This window comes from Apium graveolens, chromosome 10 (genome assembly GCF_009905375.1).
Source record: "Apium graveolens cultivar Ventura chromosome 10, ASM990537v1, whole genome shotgun sequence".
NCBI classification, from domain to species: domain Eukaryota; kingdom Viridiplantae; phylum Streptophyta; class Magnoliopsida; order Apiales; family Apiaceae; genus Apium; species Apium graveolens.
In genome coordinates, this window is record NC_133656.1 from 234,782,071 (window position 1) to 234,809,075 (window position 27,005).

At 35.7% G+C, this 27,005-nt stretch overlaps 2 protein-coding genes across 5 annotated transcripts; both read right to left on the reverse strand.

Annotated features, from left to right (window-relative positions):
* Window positions 1-6,960: 6,960 nt before the first annotated feature.
* LOC141690239 (RAF-like serine/threonine-protein kinase 20) lies at window positions 6,961-16,114 on the reverse strand. 3 transcript variants are annotated; one of them, XR_012562697.1, is made up of 10 exons: window positions 15,758-16,114; window positions 12,900-15,651; window positions 12,709-12,813; window positions 12,444-12,596; window positions 10,244-10,407; window positions 10,003-10,150; window positions 9,631-9,753; window positions 9,409-9,496; window positions 7,582-7,883; window positions 6,961-7,349 (listed from the first exon to the last, which is right to left on the reverse strand). XR_012562697.1 is itself a non-coding variant. In XM_074494935.1 (9 exons), the coding sequence occupies exons 2-9, from the start codon at window positions 15,456-15,458 to the stop codon at window positions 7,717-7,719; spliced, it is 3,507 nt and encodes a 1,168-aa protein (XP_074351036.1). In that variant the 5' UTR covers window positions 15,459-15,648; window positions 15,758-16,114; the 3' UTR covers window positions 7,443-7,716. The 3 variants fall into 3 exon arrangements, 2 of the variants coding, with proteins under 2 accessions (XP_074351036.1, XP_074351035.1); XM_074494935.1 differs by lacking the exon at window positions 6,961-7,349 and having other exon boundaries at window positions 7,443-7,883; window positions 12,900-15,648; XM_074494934.1 differs by lacking the exon at window positions 6,961-7,349 and having other exon boundaries at window positions 7,443-7,883.
* Window positions 16,115-17,230: 1,116 nt separating this feature from the next.
* Window positions 17,231-26,864, reverse strand: LOC141688816 (uncharacterized). 2 transcript variants are annotated; one of them, XM_074492926.1, is made up of 15 exons: window positions 26,647-26,864; window positions 25,240-25,319; window positions 24,810-24,927; window positions 24,538-24,716; window positions 24,287-24,369; window positions 24,021-24,202; window positions 22,762-22,823; window positions 22,522-22,630; window positions 22,296-22,415; window positions 21,093-21,212; window positions 20,481-20,601; window positions 20,249-20,405; window positions 19,115-19,187; window positions 18,013-18,140; window positions 17,231-17,541 (listed from the first exon to the last, which is right to left on the reverse strand). In XM_074492926.1, the coding sequence occupies exons 1-15, from the start codon at window positions 26,714-26,716 to the stop codon at window positions 17,419-17,421; spliced, it is 1,725 nt and encodes a 574-aa protein (XP_074349027.1). In that variant the 5' UTR covers window positions 26,717-26,864; the 3' UTR covers window positions 17,231-17,418. The 2 variants fall into 2 exon arrangements, with proteins under 2 accessions (XP_074349027.1, XP_074349026.1); XM_074492925.1 differs by having other exon boundaries at window positions 25,240-25,370; window positions 26,647-26,785.
* Window positions 26,865-27,005: the final 141 nt, after the last annotated feature.

The following is a 27,005-nucleotide window of genomic DNA, read 5'->3' on the forward strand; positions in this document are numbered from 1 at the left end:
TACATTGTGCCTTTTAGATATCTAAGTACTCTATCAAGAGCATTCCAATGAGTTCTGTTTGGACAACTTGTATATCTAGCCAATTTAGACACAGAATATGAAATATCTGGTCTAGTACAGTTAGCAGGATACTGCAAGCTCCCAATAATCTGAGAATACCGTAACTGAGACACAGGCACTCCTGAAGTATTCTTGACAAGGGAAACTTTCGAATCATAAGGTGTACTAGCGATTCTACACTGTGAATAACCATATTTCTCAAGTATAGATTTCTCTATATAATGAGATTGAGTCAAGGTTATTCCTTCAGTGGACTGAACCAGTTTGATTTCAAGAATCTCACTTGCCTCACCCATATCCTTCATTTCAAAATGTCTTTTCAAGAATTCTTTAGTCTCGTTAATAATCTCAATATTAGTTCCAAACAATAAAATGTCATCCACATATAGGCACAAAATAACACACTCATTACCTTTAACTTTAGTGTAGACACACTTATCACTTTCATTAATCTTATAACTGAAAGGCAATATAGTTTCATCAAACTTTTTATGCCAATCTCTGGGAGCTTGTTTCAAGCCATAGATGGACTTGATTAACTTACATACTTTCCTTTCATTGCCTGATGCAACAAATCCATCAGGTTGATCCATATAAATCTCTTCTTCAAGTTCACCATGAAGAAAAGCCGTCTTTACATCCATCTGATGGATGATAAGACCATGGACTGAAGCCAATGCTATAAGCATTCAGATTGTTACCATTCTTGCAACCAGAGAGTATGTATCAAAATAATCAATTCCTTCCTTTTGCTTAAAACCCTTAGCTACCAGTCTAGCTTTGTACTTATCTATTGAGCCGTCAAGGTTCAACTTCCTTTTAAAGACCCATTTGCACCCAATAGTAGAACACCCAGGAGGGAGATCAACCAACTCCCATGTTCCATTAGAAACAATAGAGTCAATTTCACTCTTGACAGCGCCCTTCCAGTGCCTTGACTCAGAAGAATCCATAGCTTGTCGGAAAGTTAAAGGTTCATCCTCGATATTGTAAGTGATGAAATCACCTCCAAAATCCTTGACTACCTTTGCACGCTTACTTCTCCTTGGTTCCTCTAGTTCCTTAGGAATAGAGCTACTACTAGGTTCCGCCCCCACATTTGTCATCTTTTCCACATGATCAGGAATAGAACTTGATGTGTGAGTAGGATCTTCCTCAGAAGTCGTTTCAGGTATTCCAGTCTTCATAGGGTAGACATCCTCAAAGAATATCGCATCTCGAAATTCAACTATCATGTTTGCCACTATACCATCTATGTCAGATTTTAACACTAAAAATCTCATAGCTGTAGTGGTTTCAAGATAGCCCAGAAAGATACAGTCAACAGTCTTTGGACCTAGTTTCTTTCTCTTGTGTTCAAGAACAAGCACCTTAGCAAGGCACCCCCACACACGAAGATACTTAAGACTAGTCATCCTGCCTTTCCATAACTCCAAGGGTGTTTTATCCATGTGTTTTAGAGGGACTCTATTCAAAATATGGCAAGTCGTATTTAGAGCTTCTCCTCACATGTATTTAGGCAACCCAGAGTTAATAAGCATACTATTAATCATATCTTTAAATGTTCTGTTTTTTCGCTCAGCAACCCCATTAGACTCTGGTGTGTATGGTGGAGTAACTTCATGAACTATACCATTGTTAGCACAAAATTCATTAAAAGCATTACTCGTATACTCACCACCTCTATCATATCTCAATCTTTTAAGTAGCTTACTAGTTTGTTTTTCTACTTCAGTTTTATATATAATGAATTTACTAAGTGCTTCATCCTTATGTCTAAGTAAATAAACATAACAGTATCTACTACTATCATCTATAAAAGTAATGAAGTATCTAAACTGGTCCTTGGTCAACACACCACCAAATTCACAAATATCAGTGTGTACTAAGTCTAACAAGTCTGAATCCCTAACAACGTTATGAAAAGGTTTCCTTATCTGTTTAGCAGACACACATACTTGACATTTAGAATTCTTTTCTATGGTATATTTTGGAATCAACTCTAAGTTCATCATGTTCTTAAGAGCACCAAAGTTTAAATGACCTAGTCTAGCATGCCATATATTTGAGGATTCAATACAGTTAACAGTAGGAATAACATTATTATTCAAATTTCCCAAAATGGGATCCGCATTAATAATAAATAAACCATTTGACAAGTAACCATTGCCAAAGAATGTACCAGTGTGAATAAGAACTACTTTATTACACTTGAACGAAATTTCAAAACCACTAGAAACTAAACAGCTTCCACTTATTATATTTCTACGCATGTTGGGAACATGATGCACTCTCGTCAGAGATAGAATACGTCCTGAAGGGAACTTCAGATCCACGTTTCCAACTCCATGTACTTGAGCAACACTAGCATTCCCCATCTTCACAGTCAGGCTATGACTCTGTTGATAAGATACAAATAAACTAATATCAGCACAAATATGTACATTAGCTCCAGTATCTATCAACCATTCATTTGACAGATAGGTAGAAAATATCACAGGGTTGTAGGATACATACCGGTCAACGTCGGTTTCAGAAGCCGTAGCCTCACCAACAACCATGTTCACTACAAGCCCACTTGCGGTTCCAAGCACAACATTTGCTTGCGCTACCTCGGTTTTCTTCGCTTTCTTCGTAGGGCAGTCCTTACTCCAGTGCCCAACCTGCCCACAAGACCAGCATGGTTTGTTTGCCTTGGGTTTCTTGGCCTTGTCCTTGTCACTCTTAGGTTTATTACTATTAGCTTTCTTAGCAAAAGCTTTCCTCTTTTGTCCTACAGTTGCTATGTTTACCTTCGAGGTACCGTGTTCAGTTGGCATCACATGTCCCTGTTTGGACTTGTATTGTTCTTGCACTGAGATGTCCAGCATAAGGTTGGTCCAGGTGATCTCTCCTTTCTGTCTTTTCAGGGAGAGAGAGAACTCTTCCCAAGACTTCAGAAGTTTTTCAATCACACTCATCACCTTGAACTTCTCCGGGAGATTCATTCCAGACTCCTTCAAAGCATGCACTATCATCTCGAATTCATGCACCTGCTCAGTCATAGACTTATTGTCCACCAGCTTGAACTCGAGGAACCTTGCCACAGAATACTTTTCTAGACCTTGTGAGTCAGTATTATGTGTCTGGTCCAGCTTCTCCCATAAGAGTTTTGCAGAGTAGGCATCAGAAGAATAGACATCAAACAAAGTGTTTGTTAGTTCCGCCAGAATGGCCGCCCTAGCCACTCCATCCTTCTCAGCCCACTTCGCAAAAGCCTTAACTGTGTCAGCCTTCTCTTGATCCACTACTGGTTTCTCATATTCCACAACCGGCCACAGACCCTTTATAGTCAGCCACAACTTCATCCTTTTCTGCCAGCGAGAAAAGCCAATGCCACCGTTGAATTTCTCCGGTAAACCGGTTAGTTCAACAGCCTGTGGGAAACTATAGGTGGTCCAATCAATGGCCCCAGCAGTTGCACCCGAACTGCTACCACCACCAACGATAACCTCACTTTCGTTAACCATTATGCTAAATTCTATATAACTAATATTCCCTTCAAGAATGTTGTAAATCTCACTAACAAATATAGCAACATAGAAGCAAGTGTATAAAGAATTTAGCAAGTTTAGGCCAAGACCACAGTTAACAAAACAAAATATGCAGGTAAACAAAATCAGTAACTGAAATAACGAAGAGAGAAAGAAAGATGTACCCGAAACCATAGCTTTTAACAGTGACTGAAATAAAGGTTCACAGATACAAAATGCCAAGAAAATGATTACAGCTGAGTCACCAGGCCTTGCTCGAAGTCCTAGCTGCTCTTGAAGAGAATATTGCCCCTACCTGCTGCGTTTGGGATGCGCACAATATCTCCACCAGGATAAAACAGCTCGGAGTTTATGTTAACAGCAGCAACAAAAGCTCCACTTCGACCAGCACCTCAGTCGCCGGAAAATATCAGCACTTCAGGACTTGTGGGAGAGAAATGCAGAGAGGTTGAAGAGAAGAGAAGAGAATGTAGTGTGTATAATACATTCACTTTAACCTCTATTTATAGGAGAGGAAAAAATGAAACTGTCCACACACTTAATGTCTGAATTAAACTTCTTCATTAATGAAAAAATCAAAACTGATCAGATTTTGAATTTAAATTATTTGTAACAGCTTTTCACATTAACACCCACATTATTATCAGAACTTAAGTTAAGTTCTGATTTGATTCATCAGTACTTAAGTTCTGATTCTGATATCAGAACTTGTTAAGTTCTGATTTTATTCATCAGTTCTTAAGTTCTGATTCTGATATCAGAACTTGTTACAGATCAGATTATTTGCAGGTTCAATATATTTAGACTAAGTCCACTAACAAAGTGACTTAGCCTATTTCAGTACCCAGCCCAATAATCCAGTCACCGATAAATAAATTCGAATTAAAATAATTCTCAAATAAATAAAATCCTCGCCCAGGTCGCCTCGCGTACGCGAGACGCCGAGACATTCGCCCAAATCGCCCTTCGACCCGGTCCGGTCCGGTCCGGTGCGGTGCGTGGCGTGGCGGGGCGCGCGTGTGTGTGTGCGCGCGCGTGAAGCACACAACAACACAATGAACCATCACACACCTTAGTAGTTGTATACTACTCATGTGGGTAATACCATATAAAGCACACAACCCCCTTTATTTATTTCAATGTGGGACAAACATTCTCAAATTTTCCAAGCTTTTCCAAGCTACTTTCAACTCTCATTTCATATGGATTTCATTAAGAAAATTCTTAAAACCATACATGAAAATTTAAGTTCAAATATTATTGAACAATTTTCAATCATTAGATTTTAGGATTAACATCAAGAACATAATTAAATTAAGCTCTAAAATCCTAATTTTCTAACAGATTCCGTGGCTTCTAAGGAGCCCATAGGGTTCGTTAGCTAATTTTCTTATATCATTTAAATTAGCTAGGGGCAGAGAAATGGACTGATTTGAGTTGGGGACGAGTACGGATGTATAGAGTTTGTATATACACTTCTTGATAATGGAATCGAGAAGTGCAAAATCGTAATGGATATGATATGGCTGTCAAACGGATAATTCAGATACGGATTCGTCTATATCTGTATCTGTATCTGCATCTGTAATTATCGGATTCGAATACGGATAATTCCGATTTTTCTCCGATACGAATACGGATATCAATTTTTTTTAATTTTTTTGATGGCCCTACCGTATAGATAATGATTTTAGAACATTTTTTAGATTAAACACTTATGATATATTTATATATGGGACTACTCTAATAGAAACCATTTTAGAATGAAAACTAGAAACCAAATATTTTTTTAAAAAAAATTACTTCGAAACATAACACATATGGTATGCAAATCGATCGTTGAGACAGTGAAGTCGGATTTTTAAAAAACTTACCGTTTAACGGAAAAAATCAAATTAAAAACGTAGGGGAAAAGCTGAGATTGGGTGTGGGAAAGCGTAAATTAGTTGAGTGTTGTACTTTTAAGGGACCATTAGATTAGATTGATCTAATGGCTTAGATTAGTTTATAGTTTCTATTTTAATTTGGTTTCTATTTGATCATGTACATATTTATATATATGTATAAAGTATGTGTACAATTATATAAAATTTATATAAATGTATTAATTTAATGTATTTACACCCACTATAAACTAAAAAAATAAATTTTGTATTATATATAATTATATGTTTATATAATTCTAATATCATATATGTATTTAGTTTCGGATTCGAATATCCAAGATTAGGATGTGGATAATATCCGTTTTATTTCGGATACGTATAATATCTGTTTTCTCGAATACCAATACAAATTTTCCGGACAAATATCGGATTTTTCGTATTTTTTTGACGGTCCTAGTTCAAAGTTCGAAGTTGATTTATAGGGATTTACAGGGGTACCATGGATAAAAAATTGGTTCGGGTTAGAACGTCCGTCATCCCTAATTCTAAAATTTAATAAAAGTACATGTAATCCCTTTTGAAAATGTATATCCTATTTATTTAAACTATATAATTTAGAGCTGAAATTTTATTAACTAAAATAAAATAATAATATTTAAATAGCTACCAATCGCTATTCTTTCTAAACTAAAAGACGTTTATTGAAACGCAGTATATAACCTAAAAATTAACATTTTCAAAATTTGAAATTAACTTTCATAATAGGCTGCCCATGTTGCAACCCGTATTTTTGAAAATGAAATTTAAAAAATTATATGTTTAAAAATGATAGTACTTTTGAAAATAAGATTAAAAATATAGGTATTTTGGATAGTTTGTTTTTTCAAAACTACCAATTTTTTAAAAAATACTGTCAATTTTAAACTTATTTTCAAAAATATAATTTTTTAAGTATAATTTTCAAAAATACAATTTGAAATCTATGCAACCTATTATACAATTTCCGTTTTAATTTTTCAAACTTGATTTTAAAATTATAAGTTGCATTATATTTTCACCATGTCTTCCTGCTACTTATAACCTGGGGTCAAGTGATATTTAATCTTGTTTTATTTTGCTAAATGAATACTAATAAATTGTATTTGATGTAGTGAAAATATAAAGCTACTTATATTTCAACTTTGAAATACGATGAAACTTTCGGCCCCAGGTTATAATGAACCCATCGTTTTATTCCATTATAGGAGGAAATAAAAATGCTTAAAGTTATAAGTAGCATTATATTTTAACTATGTTCTTCCTCCTACTGTTCTACCCGGGTCAGGCCGCAGAGACAAAAGTCAAGAAATTGTCTTAGATTAATAGAACCATTTCTAACTGTAGAACATATATTTCTGCCACCGTACAGTTTACGGTATGCAACTGTAGAACAAATTTTCTGCTCCTGTATAGTACAGGACTGTCTCTATATGCTCTTCAAATTACTGCTAAAAAGACGGCGCTTAGTTTCCTTTTACAAAGAAAACATTGTTCAACGAAAGAGATAGTTCTACAGGGAGATACAAAGCTCAAGTTGTGTTCAATTGACACTAAGATGCTTCTACAACATATAGGCATTATCATTTTACATGACATATCTCAAGAATATAACCACGAGTTCCTTGATCACCCAGCTGATAATAAAATGGTGATAAATGACCAAGAAAATTATATGTTTTGGCCACTTTCGGACAAAATATACCATTTTCATGAAATTTATATATATCCTTGTAGTAGATGATGGGTTCCTTCTCGAGAGCTGAAAAATTGAAGCTGCGAACAACATATAGCAAGGAGGAAAAGCACCATCGCTATTCTAATAAAACTTAACCTGCAAGACAAAAGTTAAGGGCGCTTCAACTCCGACAACAAAACATGCTTCAAATAGGCAACTGAGATGGAGAATTTGTTTCAAATGGCAGTATATAAAACCATTTCTGTGCATCTGCACAGCAGTCTCCTTTATTCCTTGTAATCACACCAGATAACATATGTTGCAATTCTTAATGTAAAACATGATTCATGGGCGAACTATAAAAGGTAATGCAAGGAAAAGGGCATACTTATGCTTTACTAGCCTCTGTACATGTTATGAGCCAGTAATCGATTTAATATGCAAAATATATGCTTCTTTTAATAGCCTCTTTCGTCAACATCCCAAAAACATCATTCAACAAAATAAGCAAGGATGGAGGATATCATTTGACATTAATTGCTGCAGCCATATTTCTTAACTTCTGAGCAACTTCTGCAAATGATGGTCTCTGAGCTGGATCAGACGACCAACAACTTTCCATCAAAGATTTCCACTCTGGATCACACCATGTTGGGATTTGTGGACGTAAGGAGTCATTCACAATTCCTCCTGCATATTTTTATCATGATTATATAAACATGAAAACCATGACAGTGTTGACTGAAAGCATAATTTTGATTTACTGTGTATGTTTTTACTTCGATTTTTTTTTACTGCTTGGGTGTTGTAAATATCATGCATCAAATGCCAAATGACCACAATAACAGCAGGGGTGGACCCATCAAAGCTATGGGTGGCCAGGAACCCACTCACTTTATCATTGAACAGAAATTACATGGTCATTTATTCATTTTAAATAAAGAACCCACTTAAAATTGCATTAGGATCCCACTAATATTGCTAGAAGTCCAATAGATAGAACCCAAAACCAAAAAAACCCGAACACTGCTTATAATTCCTATTGTAACAGCAGCAAAAAATGTAAATTTAATCAATTCTCTCCCTAAATGTGCTAATGCTGAGTGACCGGGTCAAGAGTCGAGCCGAGATCCAAACTCCGCCTATATAAGGAACCCACTGGAAAGTATTTCTAGGTCCACCACTTAATAACAGGATGGAATATTCACATAGCTGTCATAAATATATATAGACCTATACCTATAAAACTACATAGGTTACACATGTCACATGGAATTTCAGAATATACTGTTTAGTTTATGAAAACCTGCTTATATAGAACTTTGTTAAAAGCATCAATGGTCGTATTATTAACTTAACCACATATGAGAATAAGACCTCAGCAGAATTTAAATAGCACTCTGTACCATATCAAACAATTCTGTGTAGATTACGTAAACTGGATCACATGTACTTCATCAGCAACCACAATTATATAAAAGTAACTAGAAGAAATCTAAATCAAAGATTTTAATCCCATAACAACCTTTAGTCTTAAAAAATTTACTTTCAAGTTTCAAACACTGGGTTTAGATATCCAAAAGATGGTGTAAGAGATTAAGAACAGCTTGATGTGCCATATAACAAATCATTGACCATTCATAAACAACCACTTTTGATAATTTTGTAAAGTTAAAAATGAAACTAGGATAGGAAGGGAACAAAGGAAACCCAAACTCACTAAGATAACTGAAATGGAAAAAAAGCCTGAAAAGGAAGTAGTATTTACTTGCTTAAAGTCCGAATATGTTACAAAGTGGAATCGTCAAATCACTATATAATATTCACAATCCTAAATTTAGAATTTAGTCCAAACTCTGTAAGATAAGATAGGATGAACCTATCTTCCTTGACAATCATGTAAATAAAGCTCTTTCAAAATGCAAGCCTCCTTCCAATTGTTATAGTGCTCGTGTCAATTAATTACCAACTAATATGGTAACAGCAAACAGAAATGTGACAATAGCATGAATATACAATCATACTCTTAAGATCACATTGAATACAAAAGAAAACATCATAAGTGAATATAGCATGTTAGTAGTTTGGACACACGGAAAAAAAAAGAAAAAATAACATTGCAGAAGAAACATTCATATTATTTCTACAACAGGATTGAGTTCAAACATTAAATAAGAAGTAAAAAAACATGCTTCAAGTATCAAATAAGACATACCAATTATAGAGGCACAATGAATATCTGCATAAGGCTCTTCACCCGTGAGCAATTCCCACATGACAATCCCAAAGGAGTAAACATCGATCTAGATTGCAAAGAGGGACTTAAAATAAGCCAATGATTATTACATGATAAGGCAGAAAACAGGAAATCTACTAGAAAGGGAGGGATAAATATGCAGAGCCTATGAACAACAGCAATCATAATGGAAAAATCTACCTTTTCTGTTACCATGTTGCTCTTTCCACTAAGCAACTCAGGGGCCATCCACGGTAGAGTTCCACGAACTCCACCTGATACCAAAGTTCGTTGTTTTACCTTTGACAAGCCAAGATCCCCAATCTAAAGAAGACGCAAAAAGACAAGACAGATGATGAGCCAGAAAAACCGACTACAAGGTAGAAAAAAATAACAAAGCGCATAGGTTAGCCAGATTATGAACCAGAAGTTTTCACCCGGATTTTAAGTGCATGTATTAACAACTAGAGATGGCATGCAAATACTAAAGTGATACTGGAAATTCCATAGTAGCAATATAAGGAGAATCATTTATATATCAACAACATTATAAATAGTTAGTTTTTATTATACCTTGCACACTGGTCGATGTGGATCCCTCATATTTACTAACAGGTTCTCGCATTTCAGATCAAAATGCACAATGTTCTTCTCGTGCAAATACTCCATGCCAAACGCAGCATCCATAGCTATGATGAGTCTTTTGCGACGATCAATTGTTCTGAGCAAAATAATAGAAGCGTTGTCAAGACATACCATGTTATGTTAATATATAGGAAACAAATGTCACATAAACACAGGGATAAATAATGACCTGTCCTTCTTCTGCAAAAATTGTTTCAAGGACCCATTAACCATGAACTCAGTCACAGTTGCTAATGAACCATCAGGACCATCACGAACAATACCATAGAAAGAAACTACATTTGGATGGTGTAGTGAACCTAATATTAAAGCTTCCTTCCAGAAATCAGCAATCTATACAAAAGCATCTTTAAGTCATAAAAAAGAGAGAGATATATTGTTGCAGCACCTGAATGATTGAAGCATGCACAAAGGTGGATATTACGCAACGGAAAAAAAAACATCACTTAAACATAGAAAAATTCCAGCAAATGAAAAAGGAGTACAAGAATAAACATTAATATTTGTTAATAAAACATGTTCTTCACTTAGCAAAAAAAATGTTATTCTGTTTCCACGTTTAAGTCAAATCTCCTACTAGGAAGAATCACAATAAAAAAATTATATGCAGAAGCATACAATCAATGTATTAGACGGAAAAACACATATACACTCGGCACTCTTTGCAAATTAATGACTCTTTATCTTATGTTCTTTATATAGGTATCTTTCAGCCATATGATAATTGAAGAAGATGGAGAAGGAAAAACAGAAGAAGATTACAAAGATAAATCCACATACTATGAATGCAAAGACTATAAATCCACATACTACGAATACAAAGACTATCACACCAGCATTTGGTTAGTTATTTTGGGGACAAAGGATATAAATTGAAGCTCTGAACAATAACTTACTTTTCTACAATAATACAAGCATTTTCAACAAGATAAGTGACCAAGCAATATTCCGAATTCTTAATTCCATTTCTTAACCTTATGAAACTAGGTTACAAAATTAAAAAAAAAAAAGGAAATAATTGGATGTATGGACGAGAGACGGTGGATTAAATTACATACTATCGACCTAAGTTCATCCTATTTATTCTAAGTCGACTTGATTACTAACTGCTTTTTAAGGCTTTCAAGTCAGAAAGCAATATTCTGTTAACCAAAAAAGAAAAGATTTCCTTTTCTGTGATATGGACTTGAGCCTTTTTCTCAGCTTGCATTCATTGTTCTTCCTCACTAACATTTACTATAGGCAAACTCCTTTTTAACTTCAATTTCCCCATATGAAGTAAATATGCCTCTTAAGGCATTTAAACAAGTTTTAAATAGATATGAAACATTATTAACATGAGACATTTAGATGCTTTGTTTACCAAAAACATGAAACAGTGATACCAAAGCTGTATAACTAAGGAAAAATATTCTATATTTTTTGGCTGGTCTACTAGTTCTAGGACTTTTGTCTCAACAAACTACAATCATATACTGTATGTAGCAATGTGATATACGTCTGAAGTATATACAATCCTTGTTCAATAACATTAAAAGCAACCATTTTTATCTGATTCCCGCAACACTGCGTGTTGTTCATTTTACATCCCATAAGCAGCAGTCATGTAAACAATATAATATTTAACCTGGTCCTCTTCGAAAATCACTTAAAATAATGTGCGTAAAAGTGAGGATAACTATGACACGGAATCTTAAATCTAAACAAGGGGTAAATTATTGCATGTTTGGTTCATTAATGGCTAGTAACTTGGTAATTGTTAACACAAGGTCGTACACAGGGGTAGTTATCTCGAATTACCAAAAAACAACCCTAATTCTTCAGGTCCGATGTTTCATAAATTGAGCCTATGAAACTGGGACCAGTCCCTAAAACCTAAATTTTCCTACACATGTACACGTCATACAGAAAGCCCTAACTTATTTCTACAATATTTCACTGGTCCCAGGATTCACACCCTATCTGGTTTTGCAGGTTTTCCAAAGATCTCAAGGCATGGAGGTGTAATGAAATCTTTTCATTAATAGTGATTATAAAATTATGTTTAGAGTTGTAAACTAAGTAGATTAAGAAAAGGTAGCAGCTTTAGGGAAAAGAATGCAGGATAAAAAGGTCAGTAAAACCAAGCAATTCATTGAATATAGAAAGGTGCACTGATGGGAGTAATACACCTAACGGTGACAAAACCTTTGCATTAATAGTGATTAAGGAAATTTATGTTTAGAGTTGTACAATTAAGTAGATATAATAAAAGGAAGTGGCTCTCACATTTAGAGCAAATAATGTATGAACTAAAGGAAGTTTATATAGCAAGGTAAAACCAAGCAATTCAATATGTAGAAAAAGATTTGGTGATAGGAGTAATGTACCAGACGCTCCCTTTCAGATGGCCTCCCAGCAAAGCAGCTAGCTTTAATTCTCTTTATTGCCACATCTGAGCCTTTCCACTTCCCGTGATAAACAGATCCATATGTGCCAGAGCCTAACTCCCGGATCTCCTCCAGATCATCATTCCTTATTGTCTAAACAAAGTAAAAATAAGTGGACAAAGATGAAATATGATCCGAAATATAAAATGAATTCTCCTCTATGTAAGTCAAACATATGTTTGTGTCTATGTGAGACTAAACGAACCTGCAATCCCCTAGCAAAAGCTTCTGCCTCAGCCTTAGTTGGCTCAATCTTGGTATCATCCACATTGTCACTACTAGAATCCAAGTCCAAATTCCTGTTGGGGTCCTGCAAAATCAGATGGGAATTTAGGAACAAGTAAATACCATTTTAAACTCTTATAACAAATATAGGAAAACATCATTAGCTCTCACCACCGCTTCGGATTCATTCTGAATTTCTTCCTTTGTCACTGCTTCTGCTTTACTATTTATTTGTTCCTTTGGTGCTGCTTCTATTTCATTATGAAATTCTGCCTTTGGAATAACATTATTCAAACCAGCTGATGGAGTATCTTCTTGAACTTTAAGTTTTACCTCCTCAACACTCTGTATTGCTACTCTCTTCACCGAAGCAATCAACTCGGGAACAAAATTTAACTGATCAACTGGAGGCTCTTCAATTTTAATATTACTATGAGCTTCATACCCTCCTGATTTCTCAGTTCCATTTCCTTTTAAAGCAGGTCCTGGGCAATTCAAGTTAACAGACTCACGGGAAGCTATGACATTTGGTTTATCCTTCAGTTGTAGTCCAGAAACACACGGCATGTTCGTATTTTCAAAATTTTCTATCCCATTTGTTTCCTTCAAAACACCATTAGTACTTCTTCCTTCCTTCACTTTTGAATCTAAAGTGGGTACAATTTGGGGAATCACTATATCATCTATTAACGTAGAGGCTGAATGGACAGGATTTGGAAGTTTGGTGTAGTTTAACATATCACCTGTCACATAGTTATTCAGACTATTAGTAATAGGAATCGACTTTAATGGATGGCCTTGAGGATATTCCAGGACTGCAGACCCATCTAAACCCCCCACTGCCAGTGAGGAGTCTACCAAAGGATTCTGATTACCCAACCCAACCTGAAAACTCGGGCTATTGTCATATGCTCCCCTATGGAATCCCGGAGTACCATCTGGTTGTTGAGATAGAGTAGCTGCTTCATAATTCGGAGGGCAATGCAAGGGGCCATTATGATTTCTCCAAATAGAGTGTTCAGGGACATGACCATGTGGCAGTTGGTAACAATTCTCCATTCCATAAACAAAAGGTGGATTCCCGTACCTAACTCCGTGATCATCATGAGGTACCTGAATGTGAGAAGATCCCGTGACCCCAGTTTGATCAGGGAACACCTCATTCCCCAACTCATTTCCAGGGCGGATATACCAAGGGTGATCTTCAGGATGAGCATAATGTGAGGATACATGATGACTATCAGGATAATTACCGTGCCCAAGAGAAATTTTCATCCCATTGCCATCGATAATGTAGTGATCGCTTAATCTTGCAGCTCCAGATGTATGTAATCTTGGTTCATCAACTCTTACATTTGGCTGATGCTGAGGAATCCGGGCTCTTTCATTACTTGGAACATCAGTGGAGAGGGGTCGATCATTCTGTTCTCTCGGGTAAAATTGACCTTGCAGCTTTGCTTCTGTATTCAATATGAGAGTTTCCCTTACAGGAGGACATTCAGCACAAGGGACCTGCTGAAAACCATTTACCATGTTTGGCATTTCCATATGTTCACCATGTTTTAAATGGGAATCATAATGAGCTTGATTTCTAAGGAAAGTTGCACGGCACTGCTCACATTTATTTCCATCGTACATACCAAACCCTTGAAGCACATTTCCCGGCCCCTTAAGTGCGTTTCCTGGACCCTGAAGTATATTCCCTGTCCCCTGAAGTATGTTTCCTGGAAAACCAGGACTGTCACCAGCGCCAGTTCCAGGGGGGAGCCAGACTACATTTTCATGCAACTGAGGTTGGTGATTTGAGGATTGACGATTTTGTGGCTGTCGATTGTATTCCTCTGGCATTCTGTCAAAAGTTCTGTCTGGGATTTCCCCATATGGCATAAAATAGCGGGAGGATGAAGGAGAAGCTGGATATTCCATCATTGGCCTTGGATCTTGATTCCCAGGGGAGTAATATGCAGGACTCCATGGTGCCTCCATATCGTTGTACCTCTGGGTAACAGGTTGTTGTCCTGAACCCATCTGAGGAATATTGAGACGACGCAAATTGAGCTGGGGGATGGGCATCTCATTGTTTCTGTGGTTATGGAGGCTACCCTCAAGACTTATTTGGTTTAGGTATTGTTCATTTAAGTGGTAATCATCCAAAGAACCAAATACTTGGGACTCACTATGCTGTAGCCTTCTCATGTCAGGAGAGTCATTGAGACTATTCAAAGCATCTACATACCTCCTCTCATTATCTATCTCATCCCCATTAACAAAATGAACCGACCCATCCTGATCCAAACCAGAAAACAAAAAAATCCTCAATCTCGTAAACCCACTTCCAAAAACCAACTTATCATACTCCTCCATCATATTCGTCACATCATCATCATTAACCACCGACACAAGCGCATCAAGATCCTCATCCGGCTGCTGATACTTCAACACCATTGCCCCTTCAAAAAGCTCCCTCATCTTCCCCATCAAATCCTCATAACTAATATCCCTCGACGCACTCACAATCCTCGTCTCCCCTCCCACATACCTAAGCTTCCCATCCTGCGGCCTAGGCAATATACTCCCACCAAAACTACACAAAAACTTCACTCGCTGATTATCCTCATTCGAACTCCTAAAAGACCCCGGAGTAGTCGTAGTCATCGTAGGGTTGTCCATTGAATACACAACTTCAGCCTCTGACTGCTTTAAACACTCAATTCCCTTATTACACATCATACCGCAATCCCTCCCATTTCCATTACCCTAATCACACCGTAAACACAATATTCCGCCTCTCAAAAACTCGTAAAATACCACCATATAAATCCCTAATTCAATCAACTCCACTACAATAACAAACCCTAGCTCAACACAATCAACTCAAACCAAATCATACTAATAAAAATTCAGCTCAAGCGTTCCAAAACTACTGCAAAACACAACTTTCAAAATCAATCACACAATCACACATCATTTCATAAAATTAAAACATAAAATTAAAGCAAAAAACCAAGCATAAATTAAAAAATAATTACCTGAAAAAGCAGATTGAGATTATAAAAAAGGCGCGAGCTCGAATCGCAAAGCTCACTAATCTGAATCGAGCAGTTACTTGTATATATATGTAAATGAAATCGACGTATCTAAAGATCTATTATATAATCACTATATATGTAAGGGGTTGTAAATGGTTGTAAATATAGAAAGGTGAATTTAGGTTATAAAAAATAAATGAAATTTGGGAGAGATTTGAAAGAGAGAGATAGAGAGAGAGATTTGAGAGAGAGATTTGAGAGAGAGAGATGCAGTTGCGCTAGAGCTCGGCTTGCCAGGTTTTGTAACACGTGGCTACATCTCCTTTCTCCCAACTTCGAGGCATCTCTTTTATCTCCGTTACGCATATTCCTCTCACGCGCTCTTCCTCGAATCGCGTGCTGTAGGATATTAGTATAATTGTTTGTTATTATTATTTACTTTATTTATATTTATATTAATTGACTTATTTTTTATTATATTGGGGAATATTTGAAAATTCATTTATACTTTTGTTGTTTAGAAAAGATTGTGTGAAAAGAATAGAGACAACCGGCGGTCTATTAATTTTTAAAAGTGACCTTTTGTAATATTATGCTGATTGCTTTGTAATTTGGACATTTCAAATTTATATATGGTGAATTGAGCCCCAACTATTTAAAACTGATGATCGTTTAGTCAATTATTTCTTTTCATATTTTCTATAATAATTAGGTTTTTATGCTCTATTATTATTTGTTTGTTTTTTAGCTTTATAATAAATTTTAAAAATTATTGAGGAAGATATTAATTTAAAAACAATTGTGTTTTTTCCTTGATTTTACATTAGATTTTTGTTGAAGATTGTTTTCAACTTATTCTATTATGATGAATTTAATTGATAAAAGTTAATACTATCATTCCGGTGAACAAACCAAATGATTTTGAATTTTAGATTTTTAATATTGTATATCAGTCATCCATAATACAAAAACAAATATAAACTTACAATTTTCACTACCTATCAAGTGGGTTTTCATCGTGTCAAAAAGTTTGAATAATGACTTTTTTATGTTGTCCCAGAGTTTGAACAATGAAACAATTTTAAGTCATGAGTTATAATTTTAAGTTTATTCAAAAAAGAATTTATAATTTTAAGTTTCCCCCAGGCTCAAAATATACATTTTGGTACTTGATACCAAATCTTCTTAATGTCATCAAAATTTACCCAGAGATGACTCACTTAATGCATTGGAAAATTCGGATTTAATATGAATAAATGATTTTGTGTGAAGAGATAGAGAGACATAATTCGGGAGCAATGGCAGGTCTACCCTGCACTGTGAACAGAAAATGTAATGGGCTGTCAAAATATGGGGGGCCTTCCGATTTTGGGGCCCTGTGCTATTGGGCTGTTGGCACACCTCCAATAACCGGGCCTGACACTTCACGCTATGTTCAAATAACACATTATACGGATCATATTTAGAAGCGGGAAAAAGAAGTGACCATATTAAACACTAGGATTGTACGAACAATATACACTTTGTGTTTGTGAGTAGAGAAAAGAATGTAAAAGTTCATATACAGGAGCAAACACCACCAATATCTCACTCATCATTTAAGGAAGCATCTTTGTCTTACAACTGTCAACCCAATGTGTCCTTTACACCCCTCTATGAGGCTATGACAGAGCTTCAGCCATAATTGCTCGGTGAGATAATTGCTGCTGATAAAGTTCACGGAAAATTCTGTATTTACCATCATGGTACTTCTTCACTCTTGGGTCTGTAGACGGATGAATGACCTGTCAAAGTATATGTCCATGGAAGTAAATTAGATGAACTCAAGGAATTGTGGATTTGGATAGTAAAGTGACTAATGCATAGCCCCCCATGAGGAGGTCGTTGATCTGAAATCACAACAAAGCACATAAGTTCTCGAATTTAGATTTGAAATAATAGCTGGAATGAGGATGTAAAATTATTGCTTCGGAGCGTTAGCCTAGCAAGTATTCTTCTTCTTTTTCCTGTAACCTTGATTGTGTAATTTTATAATTTAGCAGCATGATAGCAAGTTTCCCATGGAACTTTAACATCCAGGATATTGTATCGTTACAGTAGAAACATCAATATATAAAAGCTGGTCAATGCTAGTATCTATTTGTCACATTTTATGCTTGACCTTAATACTTCATCTGTACAAAGTTAAAAAATCCCTAATGACTATGAACTGATCATGTGCCACTACATCAAAGCAAATGTGAAGAGACATATACCTGACCAGCTGCATTCAAGGCCTTCATGGCCTCACTTAGACTAGAGTATTTCTTTGCCGCTACAGAACCAAGAATGGCAGCACCCAACAGAACAGACTCACTTTCTCGTGGAAGAACAATTGGGTAACCTATAAAAGATTGAATATATATCATAAATTAAAATGCTGCACCTGCCAATGGATCTGTATGAAAAAAAATCAGAAAGCGGAATAAGCCATTGCAAGGGTATTTGTTAAGGTTCTTCGGAGGTATCATATATCTTTCGGTTACTTGCAACATGGTGCGGAACAAAGAATTAACATAGTAGTTTGTATATTATTTTTGTTGCTAGTTAGGATTAGATTTAATTGTAATCTATTTTGAAGTTATATTATATATGTGTGTGTGCGTGTGAAGACATAATTGCCTCTCATTTTTCTCACAGGAGTCCATGCGCTTTTGGTGTTAATTTCTCTTTCTAATTATGTGTAGGTGTCTAGGCGAGGTAGCCACAAAGTCATACACGAACTTCATATCTAATTTAGTAACAAGGGAAAATAAGGTGATGTCGAGAAACTAAATTCTCGACATACAAGAATGTTAAATTCTAGACATCCTCCCACCTGTATGCAAATCGTGGCTTATGCAGTGTAATAATAACACAGTTGAAGTCATGTTGGTTCTTGATGACTTCCTAATGGTACTCATAAGTTTATGTCCAACTCCTGCGCCTACAAAACGTCTAAAGCTGCTCCAGCAAAACTGGGAAGAGTAGCCAATATTACATAAATCTAATATATTTGTTTCTTTATCCCCCAACATGTATATGTGGGAAAGTAGGAGGCACCACTGTCATATGGATTTTGTTTCCTCCATTTTTCTCTCGTTTTTCTGAGTGGTAATAGTCTGCAAGCAGGACATGGCAAAAGGTGGTTGTATGAAGACTAAAACTACTTACATATAACTATTGAATAAACAAGTAGATGAACTATTATTCTACTGCTGTTAAATGTATAATCCCAGGGATGTTACTATCCAAAATATCTACTCTTTTTTTTCTCTTTTTAATTAGTCTTAAAAACCATAAAAAAATATCTCCTAAGAAAATTTGAGAGAGAGAGACCGATGATATCCGCATGTTCTTGAATGTACAAGGTATTCTTCGAAAGTCCACCACAAGCAAGCAACATATTGATCTGCACAAATAAAAAAGGAGATGCATACAAGGTAATAAGATGAAAAGTGTTATCATTAACGAAAACAGCAAGAAAGGGATTCGAGGATTCAGTAGGATCATAATGCACCAAAGGCAAAGAGTTGTTTAACAATGATCCTTGTATCTACGTGCACATAAGTATCATTGATAACTATAATGGTCCAACTTCCAAGATGTTCGGCTTATGATGCTTAAGGCCTTGTTAAACAGTCATACAAACTTCATCACAGGATTTGAATAAGTTTTTACAATGAACAGGCTGTGTTAACATTTCAGATGCATAAAACATAATGTTGCTAAGATGAACGAACTAACTTTAGACCAGATATATATTTCACGTTGACATGGGACTAGTTATTATACGAACAGGAAAAGAATATTCAGTTTTCAGTACTAGAACAATATACCTTTTTTCCTGTACGAGTAGATCTATCCATGAATCTACCGTATGGCTAGTATTATGTATCTCTGACGGATGTGGGTATGTTTGGAGTTCGATGGAAAAGGGTTATATAGTCATTCTGGGGAATGCATGTGCCTCGTATCACTTCTAGGCTTTTAATAATGTGGATGAAAATAATGTCATAATTTTGTGAATACAGAGATATATAACAATTAACATACTCAGATGCCATAAATGCATGCAAAAAGATATGGTGTATAAACATTATAACATGCCCTAGAAATGTTATTACCTAAATTTTTACAAAAACAAGCATGAATAAAATAGTGTACTTCATCTTGTGTGCTCAGAAAGTTGAACTCAACCTCTTAAATCCTGGATTTATTTACTACATGCTAGGGTCTTCTGCTTTAGCAATCCTCCGCATTATTAAATTGAAACCTCATCCGGTTTGCATAATATTCTATTATAAATAATGTTTACCAGTTACAACCTGTTGTATCTAGAATAAATTCAATATCATCGTATTACTCTGTAACCCAAGCTGTCATACCATATCACCCTATGTAGCTACCCGGCTAGAGTACCTTGTTAAAGAGAATAATAGTTCCTTGTTTATAAACAGAATGCATTCTTACTTTGTGTCCTTGAGCATTGCAGTGCTCAACAATATGGCGTGTACCATATGCAATGCCCTGTACTGTTGCAAGATAAAGAAGTGCCAAATGTTTTTCACTTGAATCAAGAGTTAATCCACAGACCATCCCTTTAGCTTTTGGATCAGCAATGGGAGACCTAAAGCCAAACTAGTTTAAAATAAGCATATATGGATTTGGAATGAAGATATAAATTTTAATTATATTGGTCTACCTGTTACCATGAAAATCTGGAAGAACATGTAAATCACTGGTCAAAGCAGCAAGAAAAGGAGAGGCCAAATCATGCATTAATGATTCGAGTATCTTATTTAGAAGCTGGAACGGTGAAATACCTGACAATTTAAAAAATAGCATTAATTTGTCTCAGAATGTCTGTTAATAGAAAACACTTGAAATATTTTATACAAGTGTCACTTCTGGACAGATGTTCTAATTTGCAGAGTAAACAATAATTAGCATTAATGATTCGAGAATCTTATTTAGAAGCTGAAACGGTGAAATACCTGACAATTTAAAAATTAGCATTAATTTGTCAGACTGTTAATAAAAAGCACTTGAAATATTTTATACAAGTGCCACTTCTGGACAGATGATCTAATTTGCCGAGTAAACAGTAAATTTTGGCCAAAATATAATATAAAACCAAAAGATTCCATATACACTAAATACTATCTAATTTGCACAATGGTTCTCAAATCAATCAAAAGTTTTGTTGTCATCTTAAAGTGGACAGCCTATTGCAATAGAAGACGATGTTTGTAATACATATGTACCATCGAATGTAGGAAGTAGTATGTATTGCTTTTAAAAAGGAATATCTTACTTTGAGAAGCTGCACAATTTGCAAGGTGTGGAGAAGCAACATGATTTTCAATTATATGATCCAATAATGCTCCGGTAGCACTCTGACCACCTTCCGATAGCCAATACTCAGGCACCATTGCTGAAGACATTGGAAAAGCGAAAAAATAAATAAAAGATGAAGGGAAAAGGATTAACGATGAACAGTTGGTTGAAAATAGAAGTTCTCACTTCAAACAGATTCAAATAGTCCAAAATTCATAATGCAAACTAAAGATTATCTAACATATTGGAACCTTTGTTTTACCATGACTTCTATCCTGACTTGAAAAGATAAATAATAATCAATTCCCTTAACTGATCATTAGTATATTTAGAAATTAAAATATAGTAAAAGCATCTAATAAGTATAATAGGCAAGCTAACTAATAGCAAGCCATATCAAATAATTCAAGCAGGTATGTAAAAAACTAACTACCCACTAAGAGATACATGGTTCAGCAATGTTCTGACAAAGAGGCTGGTCCCTGAATAGTGACATAGAATAGCAACTACAGAATTACATTCAACAGATACAAAAATTTACAATACTTTAATCGGCTAGGGATAGGTGGCAAGATTTACACTATTACTGAACTCAAGTATTATGCATGATTGAAGTCTCGCACGGATGTTGGGATCTTGACAGGAAATGTGGAATAAACTTAGTGGGGTCTATCACTCTGCCTTAATATACACAAAAGGGAGGCACCAAATGAATATCAAGCCTCCAATTATGTTACACCATTTTTCAAGTAAGCTCATTCATATACAACCCCTGTGGTGAGAAGGCAGTTCAGTTTCAGTTTTGTTATTTGTGCTTTCCCCTGAGATCTGCTAACCACCTACTATCCCATTCCCAGTCAACTAACCTGCCTAGATAAAAAGAATTGGAACGGGAAGCTAGTAATATACAGAGGACATTGGAACGGGAAGCTAGAAATATACAGAGGATTAATACTGTTAGCAAAGTGGAAGAAGACAACAACAGATTAATCAGAACAGATAATATTCAATATGAATTTAATGAACTGAGGCTTTCATGACTCATGAGACTGAGCAAATGGCTACCTGCTCTCGACTTCGAACAGGTATAGAGCATATATTAATACATCTTATTAACTTATTTATTATAAAGTGATACACAATATATAAAGGTGAACCTTCAAACTTCCGAAAAGTATACCTGACCAGTACGGTCCCCAGACCCCTGGAATAAACAACTTGCTTCGGGACACAGCCATGTGGCAAGTTGATGTTCCACATACTAGTACCATCCTCTGGCATATAGCATTGCCTTCTATTTCTGGATATACATATATAATATATATAAAAATCAAATTATCAATTATGGTTCATGAGAGGTGAAGGTTGAGCGTCTATTATACAATGAAAGTAAGTAATTTGTAAACCTTCAGACTTAGAGTCTGCTGCAGGCACACTTTCCATAACACCAACACCGCCAGCATGAGCATCAATCAGAGAAGTTCCCACTGGTATTCCAGTCAACAGACCTAGTTCCTGATAATTTATAAAAGTGTTGGCATAATAAAACTGTAACGAATTAACCAGAACTAATGTAATCATATGCTGTGACAAAGAGGTGTTTATTCAACATGGGCCTCAAGGAAGCACCGCATGAGATTTCGTACATGCGCAGCATCAGATGTCAGACCAGAGCCTAGAGCATGACCAGGGAAAGCTACACTTCTTCCTGCACTCAAATAGATGTTAAACACACCGATTCAACCAGAACAGACAAACAAAGTATGTAATAAGAGAACAGAGAGCCTGAAAGTCGCATAGGTAGCAATAGCAGTTATAATATTTTTATGGACAAAGACACATCTATTAACTGAGATAGGACTTCCTACTTTGTAATCACTGACTGAGCCAAGGAGATAACCAACAAGAAACAGAGGTAATGGGGATGCGTGCAGATGTGGCCTCGCCCCCCAAACCCCGTATTTAGCATTAATTATTCTATAATTCTTGTGACTAGGTATAATATTTAATTTTTCTCCTTCAAAATTTTTATACATGTATTTAGTAATAAATATTTAATAAAAACTGATAGCATTTATAGAATATCATGAAAATAAATACAGAAAGTACGGGGTTTTTTTTGAATTCACTAATTTATAAATTTATATACATATATATAATACCTATGTTACTCGGACTCTTCATTTTACCTTGAAGTACCCGTGTACGACACTTGACACTTGGACATGGACACTCGGACTTGGACACTTATTTTAACCAAAAACATGTACACTTTTCAGAATGCTGCCGAGTCTGACAGTTGGACAGGTATCCATGTCGGACACTTATCCATGTTGGACACTTATATCCGAGTCCGAGTTACATAGTATAATACAATTTTGGTAATTTTAATGTGAAAAATTTTTGCCCCATTAACATCTCTAATCTGGCTCTTCCACAAGTAACAATAGAAATTAAAGCTATTATTGCCATCATTGTACTTTCAACACAAAACAAACATATCTGTGCAAAATATATATATCATACTTGATATGATGTATCATTTTCTTTAGAGGTGTACAATAATAAAAAAAACATGTATGCAAACACAGTAAACAGTGCATGTCTTTGCTACAGTTCTATGCTTCAATAAGGCCATGGCTTTGACATTGTGTACTAAGTGTCTTTTTCCTTTTCTTTAACAGAACAAAGCGCCCTTTCCTTGCTATTCATGAAATTCAATAGGGGGGATCAAAAGTATTAATCACCACAGTAAACTCTACACCAGTCACTAATTGTATAAAAGTAACTCAATCTATTCATAGTGCATCTCAAAATGCAAATATATCTGAAACAACTCAGGTCAAATCCGAAGTCCCATTGTTATTATAGAATGACGTATCTGAATGGGAAATAGAAGGCATACCTATCTTGGCATGATGTCCTTCCATGAGATCACCTAAGCCAATCTCTTCCCAGAACTCATCGTCCCATCCACAAGCTTCCATATTTCGGAGATCTTTTTCATTGACTTCCATGTGTGCATGACCAAGATATGTCCATTTGCAAACAGTGGTGCAGAGACTCCTAGTATCATCTCCTGTTGCTCTAAAACAAAGAATGGCGTAAGTTCAACGTAATTCTTATTGTTAAATAATATCAACTGTTAAAGAATGGAAGTCCAGAGTATACCTGTATGACAGCCAATCACTTAAGTCCATCCACCTAAATGCCATTGACCAAGATTCTTGAAGATTTTCTTTCACCCATAAAAGCTGTGAGAGCAGTTTGCATAAATTATTATTCCAAATGAACTTTGAAAATTAAAATTAAAAAAAAACATATCACTGTTTAAGGTGCAGATTACAAGCACGATAACAACATTGGGGCATCATATTGGCAAGCATAGAATAATCCAGGTTCATGACTAGCTGACAACATACCTTTGGAGGCTGCATTTCAGGGGAAACAGCTCCACCAGAGTACTGTAGTACTGGTGAATTAAAGGAATTGATCCTCTCGGCTTGGTTCACGGCTCGATGATCCATCCATACAATAACATTTCTTCTTGAATCGCCACTCCAAGAAACTGAGACAGGTTCACCATCCGCATCAATTGCAACTGCAACATAAAAATTTATTTAACTGACTTTTTCTGATACAAGTACGACAGTGCACTGCCAATCAAAAAATATGAGTTTAAGGAATTACATACCAAGCGAACAAGTGGCTGCAAAACCTAAGCCTTTTACTTCATTTGCACCAACATTTGCAAGGGAGCGTGCAGATTTAACAGCAGAACATACCGCAAGCCATATATCAGTTGAAGATTGCTGAAATTGGAAACACTTAACAGAATCAAATTCAATTATAAAAGGTAGTTCATATATGTAAAAAATTGCTTGTTTGTCTAATTCAATACTCTCTAGTCTCTGAGCACGGCACCAGATAATTATTTTCTCTTTTAGTCGACAATTCTTAGCAAATTATTTCAGAAAGTACTATTAGGCTCTTTTTGGTTGAATATAATTGAGTGTGCAGATAGAATGGTTATACACCAAACTCTAAACCAAGTCCTGGATACTGAAAGTTGCATGTAATTGATGTACAGACAGACACTCTAATAATGTTCAAGCTTTTACTACCTCAATACAATCGCCTTGCTTCCAGATTTGAATCGGGCTACTAGCAGAACCTAGGAGTTTTCCGCTCTCATCAAAGAGACCTACGCCAAACCAAAAGTGTCACCATGCGCCTGTTTTCTAGCATGCAGTGCCTGTATGTTTCATGCACGTACTGAATATAGCATAGAGAACTGAACATAACTGATAATCTAAATGTGGGTTGTCCCAGAAATAGTCAAAAAGAAAAAAATACCTAAACCGGAACAATAAAATGATGGAGTTACAAATCTATAAAAAAGGTCCTTCATGAAGCATCAAGAAAAACCTACCAAATACCAATTAAACAAGTGTGATAAAACATCACAAAATGCCACTTGGACATATTTAGCATGGAACCAGCCTAAACTATTATGTGGATATTCCACGAAGTTTATCAAGAAAAAAAAAACTCTAACCAGCTTGTTGCTGGAAGACAAGTTCTTCTAGACACAAGAGACCACCGCAGCATTGAATTTATTATAGAGACATGATGTAGGACAGGGTTAAAAAAACGGTAAAAAAAACATGGAATAGAAACACAAAAAATTCCTGGAGTATATCATATATTCTACTTCGATTAATCTAGATGAACATCTCCCGGTACGGGAGCAAAACCTTATGCTGGATAATATGAAACTAATCCTGATATCATTTAGATTCCTAAAAGATAACCATTTCTATATAACTAATTCAAAAATATTATCAGATAATACAAATGTTTGATTCCAAAAGTACTCATATCAAAAAAATGTAAAATAATTTACAATTAATTAAATTAGTCCTACTCGGCATCAAGAGACTCAAATCCATTAATTGCCCGATCATTCCAAACCTTTTACTGTATAAAGTGATGCATCTAACTCAGCTATGAGGCAGTTTTGACTCCGAAGGAAATGACATTAACTTACTTTAGTCCAGCTTTAGCACGAAAAAGTCTAAACCAAAGGAGCTCGTAAATCTCACATCAGATTACTCTCGTGCAGTTTACTCAAGTTCAAGTACAAATTCAACTGTATAACAAGCTTAATTAGCATCGTTCCTACTAAATTCAACTAAACATTCCGATACACTAGCATAAAAGCAAATTTACAGTCTATTACATATCATACACACTTCTCTCAATTAAACAAGTACACATATAACAATAACAATATCATAACCAACACAAACCGATCACATCGCTATGTAACATTTAATACGATTTTTGAGAAAATAATTATTCCGCACTTTTAAAATATTAAATAACAACTTATACGTAAAATTACGCAAAACGTGTACTCCTACTAAAACTGCTTTTAAGTAGAGAGTACGAAACACGTGTTCTCGAGCTAAAAGTGTTCTCCGTAGAGCGTGACCCGATACGAAAAAATAAATAGAGGTGTAAAGGACCTGCACGTGCGCTACCGGTACCAACATCAATCCCGAGATAAATAGAGCGTTGCGGGGTAGAGGAAGACATCGAGAAAGAGTGAATGATTGGTCGATTAGGAGAGGGGACTGGAGAGAGGATTTGATGAACGTAACCGTCTCGGTCGTGTAAGGGGAGAAACGGCGTCGTATTGCTCGCTGTTGTTGGAGTTTTACTGGTGGTGCTTTTTGTGTCGATTTTGGATAATTGTTTGTTTTTCATTTTTGTTTACTGTTTGTGGGGTTTGAATTTACCGCGGTAATAAGTGGAATTTGCAATGATATGGTGAATCAGGCTTTTCTTTGTTTTGAAGGGGGTAGAAAGTGTGGCTTCCAGAAAA